At 31.3% G+C, this 14,481-nt stretch overlaps 2 protein-coding genes across 2 annotated transcripts; both read left to right on the top strand.

Moving 5' to 3' along the window:
• The first annotated feature begins 2,994 nt into the window (after positions 1 to 2,994).
• Positions 2,995 to 3,582, top strand: LOC113852295. Its single transcript, XM_027482530.1, has one exon. The coding sequence runs from the start codon at positions 2,995 to 2,997 to the stop codon at positions 3,580 to 3,582; it is 588 nt and encodes a 195-aa protein (XP_027338331.1).
• Positions 3,583 to 6,568: 2,986 nt separating this feature from the next.
• LOC113852770 lies at positions 6,569 to 7,644 on the top strand. Its single transcript, XM_027483140.1, has one exon. The coding sequence runs from the start codon at positions 6,627 to 6,629 to the stop codon at positions 7,296 to 7,298; it is 672 nt and encodes a 223-aa protein (XP_027338941.1). The 5' UTR covers positions 6,569 to 6,626; the 3' UTR covers positions 7,299 to 7,644.
• Positions 7,645 to 14,481: the final 6,837 nt, after the last annotated feature.

Genomic DNA, 14,481 nt, shown 5'->3' with positions numbered 1-14,481 from the left:
GAATCTCACAGCGCCACACCGATTCCCGATGAGCAAAATGATATAGGACATTCTCTAGGCATTGCGTTTTGACCGCCACGCTGAAAAGTTGAGTGAAGATTGCATCATTTCAAAACTGTTTGTAAATGTCGGCTGTGAAATTTTCCCCGCAGTCTCTGTCTCTTTGACTCGCTCCTCCTTAGTGTGTTCCTAAGCTCTTTTTCTTTTGTAGTAGAAAAATTATGGAGATCGAATCATCGTTCTTGTAATTAAGGAAAATGCTTTCGCATGTTGTCGGTCTTGCTGCGGGTTCGTTTGATTTTTATTTTGGTGTTGCATTCCTAGAACGGTCCTGTATATACTAGGCATCGGTAAAAAAAATATTTAGAATTAACAAGATGAATTCTCTTTAACGGATTTTGTACGTAGTAATATCACTTTTAAAATTATGCATTGATGATGAATAGTTTCAAAACAAATAATAAAATTTTCTCTTCTTTACAAGTGAGAATAAAATTTTTTAGTGGTAATCAACTGTACAATTATTAATTTTCTCGTGAGGATAATTTTTTTGTTCTTAAAAAATTATATAATCAACAAAATTTATATAAAAATTACTTCTATATAATTTAATTGAAAACAAAAGATTTTGGGAACAAAACACCACTTGTAAGAGTTTTATAAAGCAGATGACAAGGGACAACTGCTTATTTTATTTAAATTAAAAATAATATCTCTACATTACCTATAAATTGAGGGAAAATTTTTAGCTAGACTTAGAATTGTATTTCCCTTTACCTAAACACATTTTCAACAAAGGTTTGGGTGGTTTCTTTTTCTCGGCATCATAGTACAAACATGGCATTGATGTTTTAAGCCAAAGGTGCAGGTTATAGAAAAAGAAAAGAAAAACTGTAAGACAGGTTATTTTCCAACTCAAATGTTCTTTTGAGACGGCAAAAATAAAACAAGGTTTTTAACAACGATTTCTCTTTGCTATATATTAAATTACTTAATTTAACAAGCCAATAATAGCTTCATCGAAACACTAGGCTAACCTAATTTCTGAATGGATTAGGATTTGTCAAAAATTTTCTTACCATGTTTCAATCTCAGTAGGATTGCATTATGAGGGATTTGAACATTTGAGGACCCCATTCAATTCAAGCTTCAATTGACAGGTACATGCATATGTTACGTTCTGATACAGCTATTTATATTAATATAAGTTCTTCTCATTTGATAATTGTTGCAATGCCACATCGTTTTCGTCTTTCTTTTGGGTTTTAATTTTGTATTTCTTTTTCTTGAATGCCATTCCCTAAAGCAAGCTAAATATATTGAATTTGAATTTGGTCAAGCGATTTGTTGTCATGCATGTGATCATGTTAGGATTGGACATGAAGAATTTGTATGATCTCTATGTATTACATTTAACCAATCTTGCATGCATATAAAGGGTAAGATCAATGGCACAAATATATGATGGGACTATGCGCCGTGAATCATGGACACGGAATAAATTATCAGAGGCAAGAAAAAGAATACTAACATAACGTGTTGTTATCATGGCCTGCATCTCATGTATTTCAATAAATGTGAGGACTAGTCCCGGACAACTTGTATTATCAGAGGCAAGTAATAGCATCATTTTCAATTGCATGGTCATAGTTGATTAATTGGAAGAGGTAGGTATATTTCCTCTTCAGAAAGCTTTGACAAATTCAAATCCTTTGCTAGTGTTGATTGGTGTTGATTATAATATCCCTAAACCTTAAAATAAATCATGATTTTTCCCCCTTTTTTACACGAATCACCTCTTATTTTAGGATATAGAAGCAATCTAACCTTTGTTTCTCTCTAGTCAAAATAAGTTTGGATTTGAATAGGACACCACACATGCACACCTATTCCTGAACTAAGTAGTTTAAAATATTTATAAAAAAAAAAAATAAGGGATATACTGTTATTATGAACCTAACTCTGTATAATGTATACTTTCAAATACAGTTGGAAGGGAGAAAAGTTGTCAAGCGGAGCTTTTGACAACTAAACTTCCTCACGGAACATTTCCTGTCCAGGTAAGGCAGATACTATGCAAACTAAAACTCTAATTTTTGGTGAACTATTGCACTCTATTTAATAGTTACAGTGTGCTTCAATTACCTATATCTGCTTTTCTGATATAGTATCTAGTTGTTAACTATCATATCATATGATACACAATTTTGGTTTTACAGTATAGATAATATTAATTAATTTCCAGTATCTTTTCATTTTTGCTCTAGAAGAATATAAATTAGTATTTAATTTTAGTAATTGTAGTTTGATATATCAAGAATCACCTTAATATTTTACTTCATCTGAAGCTTTATAGGCAAGGGAAATAGAACAAGCAGTGACAGACAAAAAATAAATAAAAATGACTTTTTGAAGGTTTCTTCTTAAACCAGGAAAACAAGCAAAATGAAAAAATTGATAGGACAAAAAACAAAATGGTGGGTCCACGAAGAAATAACATTCTCAGCTTTGTCTTGGACCTCTTGTCCATCAGATCACACTGGAAATATATCATGAAAACTTCTAAATTGTTATTTATAAAAATTGTTGTTAATAAAAATTCCTCTCTAGTATAATTAATGAACCAAAATATATCTTGAAAGTTATAGCTTGCCTTAGACTTTGCCAAAATAAAATCTTACAAGGACAAGGATGCCTTATCCTCTGTTTCAATGAAACTAATGTGAATATTATAACTGAGTTTTTTGGTGAACATGCATAATGTTTAGTAATTATTCTGGATTCAAATTTACATATCTCATTTGATAGCACTTTTTCGTATTTTAGTTTATTCTTATTCTTATATTTGTGTGTTTAGGCATAAAATGATGGTTCTTCGAAGTTTCATGCATTTGAAATTACATTAATTAAAAATTAAACAAATATAACAAAGAATTGATATCCTATTTGCATGATGATGTAGGTACACAGTGTAAGAGGCAAAAAGCAATCAAAATGAAAGAAGGGTCTAGCAGCAAAGGGAGGAAAAAGTGCCTAGCAATAACATTTATTGTAGTGATTACAATTGTATTGCTAGTGGTGATCTTAGCACTAGTGTTCAGACCAAGGCAGCCTATTAGCACTGTGGATTCCGTAAGCATTAAGGACATGGACATGAGCATGGATTTGTTTGCAGCAAGGTTAAATTTGAATTTGACATTGCAAGTGGATGTGTCAGTGGAGAACCCAAATAAATTTGGATTCAAGTTCTATGATGGTAATGCCTTACTCAACTATAGAGGGCAATTGATTGGGGATGCCATTATTCCCAATGAAGAGATATTAGCTGAGGAGACTAAGAGAATGAACTTGACACTCACTCTTATGGCTGATCATTTGTTCTCCAATCCTCAAGCTTTAAATGATGTTTCATCGGGTGCATTGCCCCTCAACACTTTGATAAGAATTTCTGGCCAAGTCGACATGTTAGGCTTTATCATATTCCATGTGGGTTCTACCTCATCTTGTGATTTCACCCTCTATCTTTCCAATAAAACAATTGTGAACATTAAGTGCCAATACAAGACTAAGATTGGGCGTTGATTTCTATGTTAGGATGGAGAAGAAAGAGAGCAAGTCAATTATGTAGTCTTTCAATATCACTTCTTACTCATTTTTCCCAAAGTTTTCTGATTTGGGAGGATTTTAAACATCCAAAGGAGGAACTTGCTGATTAATTAACCTCTCATTTGACTCATCTTCCATCCAATCACGCTTCATTTTCTTTGATTTATTTCCCCCAACTACATAGGCTTAAAGGTGGATTTTGACTCCACTAGTTTGTTTATTTGTATAAATATAATTATCTGTTTAGTTTTAATTAGATATTCACCTTGGTTTGTTTGTAATTGCAATTTGCCATCATCGATCTTCTCTCCCTCTTGGGCTGTTCTTGGGAATATTTGAGATTGTTGTCTCCTTCATTATAGATTTTACCATAATACTTACATTGGAAGAGATAATTATTTTACCATAATCTTAACTAACTTTAAATTAACAATAAATACACCTTTATTTTCTTACTTCCTTGTTTGTTGACTTTAGAAAAGTCAAATTATAATCTTAACCTCCATTTTTTATTTTGATGATTCCAGATTTGTACTTAATTATTATGTATTATAATACTTTTCTTATTTTCACTCAAAAATAAAAATTAAAAAAGACTATTTAATTTTGAATAGAGGAGAATTATCTCATTCTAACCAGAGTAAGTTATGTTACCGTCAACATTCCCAAGTTGGGAGAAAAAACTATTTTTATATGTATGTTTGGTTCAAGAGAAATAAAAGAGAGGGAAGGGGGGGGGGGGGGGGGAAGTTTTTTTAAAAAAATTTACCTCATTTAAATAATATAAATTAGAGAATAAGAAAGGAAAAATGATGGAATCAAACTGTCTTTTTTCTCTTATTTTTGTCTTATACTAAAAAAAAATATCCTCAAGTTTTATTGACTCTCCTCCCCCCCCCCCCCCCTTCCCTTACTAATATTTATCAGAATATCATAGTATATTATGGTTTCTTTTTCCTCTTCTTTCCTTACCAACCAAAAAGGAAAGCTCTTCTCCTATTCATTAAAATCTATCTTCTTTTATTTTTATTTTTCTTTTAAACCAAATATAGTGTAAAGGAAACAGAGACAACGATTTTCCTATAAATTATGGTTGGTCTGATTTTCTAGCATACTAAAACAAAAAGGAGAGATTTTCAAGTTCACCCATGCTTTTTATAATCTCCACACAAATAAATTAATACGTCATACATAGTATTCGATAAGGTAACCTATATGTTAGCTCTCTACTGTGCTTTATTATTATTTTCTCTCAACTTTTCGCATTTACTTTTCTATATAATTTAATTTTTATAAGTTTTGTAAAAATATGAGCTAGAAGTTTGAGAGATTTTTGTCTTAAAGTAAGTTCACGTTTAGAATCTAATATAATTTTTAAATATAGTGTGTAAAAACAATTACGGCCTTATAGATTTTTCTTCTTTAGCTTTTTGTTCTTTGTTCGAAATGAATGACATTTCTTTTGCACGGGAAGAACTGTCATATTCGGTGAGTATCCTTTATTTCGTAAACATGGACATGATAGCAACACAATAACTTCATTTTAAAATGTGAATAGAAATGTTATTTGCAAATCAAAATAATTATATCATGCATATATGAAAAACAAGATAGAGATAAAAACATGTGAAGGAATATTTTGTTTTGTTTTCTAGAAGAAAAATGAGATACAAGAAAGCAGCATATGATCATCATCATCTAATAAACAAAGGAGAATTATTATTTATACATCAAAATAATTACATCATGTTTACACTTTTTCTAAAACAAAATGTTAGAAAAAAGCATGTTATATACGTGTTTCGTATTTTATTGATCTTATTTTGAAGAGTTCATTAATAATTTATAATTTTTTAAATTTATTTTAATAATTTTTTTAGTATAATTTATTAAAATAAATATGTTCAGCTTATTTTAATAAATTTCATAAGTAAATTTATAATATAAGTTAACATTTAAAAATATTATCAAATACTCATTTTATTAAGCTGCCCATACGTACTCATTAACTAAAAGAGAAGTATCATAAAAATTATTTTAAACAATAATGTTCAATCATTTGAGGTTTCTCTAAAAAAAATGCTGAAGATACTGGTTAAAGATTTAAAAATAGATTTTATTATTATTATTATTGAAAAAGGTAAAAGACACCTGCTATTGTAATTTTCAATACATTCCATCGTGACAATAATTAGCAAGTTAGTAAATTCAAAAGCTATAATATATATATATATATATATATATATATATAATTGTAAAAAGTAATGCTAGTATTATACTTTTTTAACATATATTTTATCATTAGTTAAAATTTATTAAAAATTATTAGTAAGTTTAATTTTTTTATTTTTAAATTAATGTTTATTTCTCTTACTTTTCTAATCTTTAATAAATTCAAGTAAACAGTTAAAAAGTACTTATTTTTATCCTTTTTATAAAATAAAATGGAGCATTTTCTTAGTTTTTATTATAAAAAATAAATAATAGATTTAAGATGTATTAATTGTTAAATTTTTTATTTATATTATTAAATATATAAATTACTAATTACATCATTTAATATTATAAATATTTTTAAAATAAAATTTATATTTATAAAAAATATAATAGACTTAATTGTTTTCAACCGAAAAGAGTATATTAGAGTGTTGTAAGCCTTCCTCATACTTCAAATATCTACAATTTCCGATGATCAAAACCTAATTGAATATGTGTTGCAGAAGGCAATTAATGTGTTCCTTTGAATTTATGTAAAATGCATGGACTTAAAAGAGGCGTTTAGTGGCGGTTGGGACACGGAGTGGCTAGCCGCGCATTAAGTTGAGTCTGCATAATACTAATACTTGTAATTAAAACCATTGGACCCCCACAACACCCAACAACCTTATGATATCTTACATTAATTTATTATGGTTGGCACTCCTATATTACAGGCCATCCATAGCTATCAAATCTTATTTCAAGATCTCTATCTAATCTTCACACGCTTGCATTTTGCTACTTCTGTTGCCCCAACATCAATGTCTGAATTAGCACCAAAACAAGATACCATGTTAGAAGCACAACAAAATAAGCATGACCAAGAACAAGTGGTAGTGATTTCACAGAAAAAGCTGAAGAGGAGAAAAGTGTGCGTGATTGCTTCAGGGGTTGTGTGCTTACTTCTTGTGGTGCTGATCATAGTTATACTTGTTCTAGCCTTGACCTTGTTGAAGCCCAAAGAGCCAAGAACACAACTTGTCTCAGCTGCTTTGGAGGGTATAGCTCCACGTGTCACATTTCCTGCTATTGACATACAAATCAATGTTACTCTTGACCTCAAGATTCAAGTCGAGAACAGAAACCATGCTAGTTTCAAGCATCAAGAGGGAAAGAGTGTGTTGTTGTATGAAGGAAAACAAGTTGGAGAAACAGATATATACCCGGGTTTGATTCCTTCAAGGGGTTCTGCAACACTTCCATGCAGACTCACCCTTCAGGCTGATAAACTTGCATCCAATTTGACAAGTTTTATTGGGGACTTAATGGGAGGAGAACTCTCTATGGAAACAGTTACTAGGATTCCTGGAAGAGTTTCCTTCCTTGGATTCATCAAAAAACATATTGTCGCAAAGTCCAATTGCAAATTCACTATTAGGGTTCCGGACTTTAAGATCAAAGACCAAGTTTGCAAGAGTAAGGCCAAAATATGAATCCTAGAGGGAGCAGATTTGTAGGTTATATACATGGTCAGTACAAAGTTCATACTTTATTACTTTCTCACTGTGAGAACTTCTGAGACATAAATAATAGTGTTACATACTTGTATTTGAATATTAATTTCTTCATCGTTGTTGTGTTGTTTGCTTGCTTGTCTATTAGACTTTGGCTCCAGTTTTGTAAATTTTAATTGAGAGAACACCATTTCCGGGAGTACTATTTATGTTTTGTGCTAACTCTTACTTTATCCTTTGAAACTTGTGATCATGTTATGCCATGCAAAAGTGGACCCAGAATCTTGGCTTGACCCTGCATATGATTCAATATTGTAAATTTTCTCTTCAGTATAACCACATCAAGATTGGCTTCAGTTCTCCTGTAACAATATTTTGATTAACTCAGTACAGAGCGATCCTTTAGGGAAGGACCAAGGACATATAGATATTAAAGTTATTTTAGAAAAAAAAATAAAAATTGGCACTGAGATTTGAAAATTTGAAATAGTAGTTTCATTTTCAATTTCAGTCAGCTTATTTTCAAAGTATAACCAAATGAAACTTCAGTCATGACAAAAAAACTTGTAGTGTTGGCATGCCAAAGGTTTATGTCTTGAGCAAGTAGGAGTTGAAGGTTTCAGCATAAAAAATAAATTGTAAGACGATTCATAAGAGTACCCAAGGTCCTGTTAAAAAGACTATTGTCAAACAATTCAAACTGATTGTTTGGAAATAAAAAGAGTAAAATCAAGAGTTGATAAAAAAAACGGACTTATCCTCAAAAAGGCAACATCATATTTTTTTAGCAGATACAAAAGTAACTTCTTTTTCATTTTTCATGCCATGCACCGAAATAGCAAACAAAATAAAAGAAGAATACAAAAAACACTTTTGATGTGGCAGGGGACTTGCACTGCATATCAGAATACTTTTCAAAAAAAGATATTGTCTTCTTTAACGAAAATTTTAAACGTATCTAACCTAAATAATCAAGTTTAATGTTATTTAAAGATACATGCATTCATGTATAAAACAAAGACACTGAAATACATGAATATCATATCATTTTGAAACAAATCCTTTTTGTATATGCTAAACTTTCTTTTCATATTTAGTGTGCATAGAAGGTTGAAGAGACGTAGAAAGAAAAATACTTGGAAGTATGTTTACCTAAAGAAGCGTTTGCAAAAATGCTTGTTTCCAGAGCCTAAAAAAGACTTGTATAGTAATACTTAGTATGTCAAACACTAAGTTTATATCTTATATAATATTACTGGGTTGTCAAACACTGATTTGATTTCTTTAAAAGTGAAAATCTTGACAAAAAGCCAGTAATTGATGTAATCCCTGTTGGGTAAACCAATATATAAAAAAACTCATTAACTTTTTATTTTTAATCTTTTTGCTAACTAAGAATTTTGTTCAACGTTAATTTATCTATTATTATTTTAAATTGAACTAAGTTTTCTTTTATTATCAATTTACAAAAAGCTTGTAAAAACATATTCAATCTCTTTTCTCTTGATTTTTAACCTTTAACTTCGATATGAGATAAATAAATACAATGACTTACAATAACCCAAATTGAGTAAATTTCTATATAAATATTTATAATAAATAAATAAATATAATATCTCTCTTAAGTTAACATAAATCACTTCATATCTTATAAATAAAACTACTCCAACTCAATTCAGTTGTTTAACGTGTGATTGGTTCATGTCATGCTGTCTTTTTGTGTGGTCAATAGGTGTTGTTCTGTTTATTATTATTATTATTTTCAACACAGAGCATGCCCCTTAACCAGCTCCAAGAATTCATCGTTAGTTTTGGGACTGCATTGAGCTTCGGGTTGGAATCTCAGGCCCAGGAACAGGTCACACTAACATTTTCATGTCTCATTGATATAAATTGTGTCCTGTGATTAAAAAATAGTTAAATCATCTTTCATCCATTCCATACCACTTTAATAAATAATAAAATAAGTTAAACATTTTATAAGCCGTATTTAATATTTATTATCACTAAAAACCAAAATAAACTCTTCTGTATAATGTTACAGGTCTTATTTATAATTTTATACAAATTACATTATTTTTAATATTAATAAACAACAAACTAGTATTAAAAAAAAAAGAAATTTATTTTAAATGGGTGAAAAAAATATAAAAAATTGAAAGTATGTTTAATTTCTGTTTTAAAAACAGTTTTTTTTTAAAATATAATATAATATAAATTTTGTATTATATTTTATTTTTAAAAATAAAAAATTATTTTTAAAACAAAAATTAAATATATTCTAAATACCTCCTCTTCCACAAGGGCATGGTTTGCTTTCATATTAAAAAAATGATAGGAGCTTATGTGGAGTAATGGTGTAATTTCACTACTAGTAAGTGTACTAGGTAGTTGAAGCAAGTTATAAAATGTGGAAATCAGATTGAGTTCCAAGTATCGTCCTCTAGGATCTTATTTTTAATCACCAATTCAAAAGATAATAAACATTTGCACCAAACAATTCATTGAACAGATTTCAATATGCAAGAAAGTAAAATTCAAAATTAAGGAAATGAGAAATTGTTAAAAACATAATGTTAACTTGTACTATTAGAATGAATCACGAATGGAAGAAAGTTAGGAATTTATTTTACTAGAATATCAATATCAATTCAGTTCTCCCTCTGAACATTCAAGCATTTGATTGATTGACAATCAGTTTTTCTTTACAATAACCAAAGATTGATTCTTCAACTCATTGGTCCTAATATTCAATCAAATCTCCTTAATTCCTTAGGCTAAATTCAGTTCAATATTGCATTACGAATTAGAACCAAAAGATTGCAAAACTAAGACTACTTATCCCTAAGAAAATCAAGAGTTTTGGTAATTAATTCAGATCCAAGCAACAAACCCAATTTCTATTAGTGAAGGTTACTCTTTGATTAATCAATTGAATTTCCATTCAAAGATCAAGTAAACACATAATTAATCCCTCAATCAAATCAAATACTCAAAGTTCAGAGTCAAAACGAAATCAATATATCAATTCTAGATCCATAAATCCCTAACAAAAGAGTTAGAAACACATTACAATGAAATGGAGAGAAGCAAGAAGAAAAGAAGATGAAAAGCAGAGAGCCATCTCAATAACTTTGCCTCCCTCCAGATTCCTCTAGCAAGGAAGAACAAAAGTCGCTCCTCTCTTCTCCCTCTGACTTCCCTTGAAAGTTAAAACGGTTACAAAATGAATACAAAAACTAAAAATGATAAAAAGACCCCATTTCTAAGTTCCTAATTCCTATTTATAGAGCTCCTCTAATTCTTTGAGTTAACCCTTGAAATTCTGATAGTTAGTTGTTCCCAAGTGTTCTGGAATCTTCTAAAAGTGATACAGAAGCTCCAAACGTCCAGAATTGGCAAGAAGAAGAAGTTATAAAGTTGCAAAAATTTGAGCCAAAACGCGCAGTGGCAGGAGTAAAGGCGCGCAAATGCGCGCCTTGGCTGCATGTGATTTGCATTTCCACGCGCTCAGCGCCAAGGCTACAACTGCTCTGCATTGCCACGCGCAAAGTTCTTGTCTAGAATTTACTTGGATGCTCAGTTCCGCGTTGCCACGCCCTGCACTATGAGTTGCAATGCGCTCTTGCGCGCCAAGGCTTCAAGTGATGTGCGTTTCAACGCACAACACTCCAATTAATGCTTTTTCTATGTGCTTAGCTTTGAGTTGCTACGCCATCTGCTATGCGTTTCCACGCTCTGTTGCGTGCCAAAGCGCCAGGTTATGTGCATTTCAACGTAATGGCAGTTATCCAGGTTCAGTTGCTGGAATGTTAACGCGCATCACTCAGAATAACCACGCAGACCCAGTGCTGTATTTTGTTCTTTCCACGTTCAAACGCCAATCACTTGGAGTTGTAATGTCCAACTCTTAGAATTTCTTCAAGCTTGATTCTTTAACTATTCTTCTTCAATTTCAGCTTCTAATCCTTCCTTTAAGCACTTTCAACAATTTTTCATCTTTTTGCATGAACTCCTACAAAAATTTAAACAATTTTTAATATTTCAACAAAACAAACAATTTATACTAATTATATTATTTTTTATGATCTTTTCAAGTTTATTTTAGAACTATTTTCCTAATTATTAACCAAAAACTATGTTAAAAACATGGTAAAATATAAATTTATCACCACCCTAAACTTAGAATTTTGTTTGTCCTCAAGCAAATCAAATCAAACAAAAGGGAAAGGGATTAATCCAATTGACAAGAATTCAATCATCAAACTGATTTTTCAAAACTTCTAATTCCCAATTTTGTATCTTTCTGATTTCTCATCCAAATCAAGTTATTCATCCATTGATCAACATGATCATTACACTATTTTAACCACTTAGTCAACAAAAACATGCCATCTAAATTCATGTAATTTAGCAAAGTTTCATATGAGCAAAATTAAAAAATATGTTCACAACTCACAACTAGTGTTTCCCTCATCACTCAATTAGTGTTTAGGCTCAGTATTTGCTTCTCAAAATCATCATTTTTACTACACTCTACCATAGACTTGTAAATATTCTCAATTTCCTCTGTAAGTATACAGTAATTCACATATCAAGAGGGCTTTTCAGGTGAAATTGAGGTTAAAGGACAGGTAGGTCTTCAAACAAATAAGAAACCAATGTGGTTATTTCCAAATAGAAGAGATGCAATTCAAGTAGGTGAAAATTAAAACTAAAATTTGAGATTACATCATCTTTTCCTATTTATTCCAATCTGCACAAACTTTTCAAAAAATTTCAACAATGCATCAATTAGGTAGGATTTTTTTTTCTTTTTCATTTTTTTCTTCTTCTATTTCTTTCTTTTTCTAACTTTGCTTTTCATTTTTTTCGTTTTCTTTCAAATTTTCTCAGATTTTTGTTGTTGCCTCCTACCCTAAACTTTAGAACTTTGCTTGTCCTCAAGCAATGTATTACAAAATGTTACCACCCCAAACTTTGTTTTAAATTTCATCTTTGATTAAACTTAAATTGCCTCTCTTCAATTTTGGATAGGACATGGTTTTTCCAGCAAGGCTTATTTTGAGGTTTTTCAAAGAAAAGGTCATAAGCTCAAAGGGGGTGAACTAGGGTTTTCACACATAAAAGGACGTTCATTTAGGCTAACTAAGCATGAACAAAGAAGGCCTCCATCATGAATGTGAGATCTGCAAATTACATATTCAACTAAGAAACAATGCAAATTCTAGAGGTGCAGCAAAATATGAGATCCATTTCACACATCAAGAAATGTTATGCATGAGGGTCAAGTCTCACCAAGGAATTAAAGTGAAAATATTAAACAATCAGGCTCACAATCTACTTTTTCATAACTATATGCACAGGATGGCAAGACTACCTCATTTTGAAAATGATAAGTGTGACAATCATGTGAGAATGGGAAAAATAACTTAAAAAAATTTGAAATTCAGAATTCACAGAATCTCACTATATTCAATTATTTCAAAAAATGCAGTTCAATGATTCTTTTTCAATTATTTTTGTGTTTTTCAGGAAGTGTTTACAGTGAATAAGGCAGCTTAAAATCATGAAGTAGAGGTACAGAATTCCACCCCCTTCTATGAAAGCTTGTGCAAGTGTGCAGTCTAAGTGTGAGTGTTGTGTGCAAATGTGAAGTGTTCTGCACAAACGAAATTCAGATCATCATCAGTTTAAAGGAATTTCATGAAATGAATATTGTAGAAATTTTAAAGTAATTAACAACAAAATACATTACAACTGAAAATGATTTACAGTGTTCTCAACATTCAAAAGTGCTAACTGAATTGTATAGAATATATTGTCCTAAGCACTAAAACTTTACAGTTGTAAAATAAAGCAAAATAATTCCTAATCTATGCTTCTTGTTCATCCTCTTCCTTTGAACTAGTTTCCTCTTCTTCCTCTTCATTTTCTCTTGGAGGAGTGTGCATACCAATAGTGAACAGTGGAAGATTGTTAAATGTAGTGGCCCTCAAACATTGCACATTCTGGACTTCAGACTCATACAACTGCTCCTTTGTCGTTCCTAACTTCTTTCCTATGTTCATCATCATAGTGTCCATCAAGAGAAGTCCAGCTTTATAACTTTCAAGGAGAGCATCCTGCCTTGCAAGCAAGGACTCTTGTTTGTCCAGAATTTTCTGCAACCGAGACTTCATTTTCAGAGGTGATTCCTTCTTGAATTTAGTTGGAAGAGGTAAGGCAGCAGTGACAGGGGTGTTGGTATAGATTTCCTTGATTATAGCGGCTGTTATAGGAAGAGTGGCCTTGAGTTGTTATCTGAAATCTGCAAAATCCAATTCAGCGTCCTTGAACAGCAAAGCTAACACGCCTGGAAAAGTTAAGGAATCAGACTTTGATTTTAAAATTGCCTTGATGCTGCTGTTAATCACTTTCCCAACATCCACAAAGAAGTCATTCATTATTGCAAAGATCAATTCTGCTCTCTTGATGGCAATAGTGGAGCTGTGAATTACAGGCATAAAGGAACTCAAGATGAAAATGCTCCACACTTTTGTGAAGGGCAGCAGATTTTTGGTTGGGATATTCTTGGGTGTGGAGATGTTTTTAGCCTCATCTCTTGCTTTCAATTCCCAAGTTGTCCCTGGTCTGTCTATCTTGTGCAGAATTTCTGTGTAATCATTGTCCTTCTCTTTCAGAAATTCAGAGAAGTCTTTCCGCCCTTCTTCCCTCTCAGCTGTGATCTGCAATACTCTGTTGATGTTCTCAGCTGAGAAATTGATCAATTTGCCCCTAACAAAAGTGTAATCAGGGGCTAAGTGTTCTCCCTTAGTCCTTAAGGCATTAGCATAGAATTCCTGTGTCAGCTCTCTGAATCCCTTGCCAGCAGTTGATACAAATAATTCTCATTCTCTCTTCTTGATTTGGTCAAAGAATTCAGAGTGTTCATCTTCCTTTAGTTCAAAGTTTCTGTCATGCACTATTTTTCTTTTCAGAATATTTTCCTTGAAGTAATTTTCTTGTGGGATGCCTCTGAATCTAGGGTCATACTCAGGTGTGCTTCTTGAAGAATGTCCTTCTGAAAATCTGCCTCTTTTTGTCCTAGGAGTTCCCCTTGGTGTGCTTGCCATTTTTCACTTTCTCAATATACAGAAAATTATTGTAATCCAACTGTGTA

Source organism: Abrus precatorius, unplaced genomic scaffold, assembly GCF_003935025.1.
Source record: "Abrus precatorius isolate BTA unplaced genomic scaffold, Abrus_2018 Scaffold10, whole genome shotgun sequence".
Lineage (NCBI taxonomy): Eukaryota > Viridiplantae > Streptophyta > Magnoliopsida > Fabales > Fabaceae > Abrus > Abrus precatorius.
Note: the sequence above shows the minus strand (reverse complement) of the source record. Positions and strands in the feature narration are given on the sequence as shown.

Bases quoted from the DNA above. Each gene is read 5' to 3' on its own strand.
- LOC113852295 (XM_027482530.1), top strand. From the start codon at position 2,995: ATGAAAGAAGGGTCTAGCAGCAAAGGGAGGAAAAAGTGCCTAGCAATA.
- LOC113852770 (XM_027483140.1), top strand. From the start codon at position 6,627: ATGTCTGAATTAGCACCAAAACAAGATACCATGTTAGAAGCACAACAA.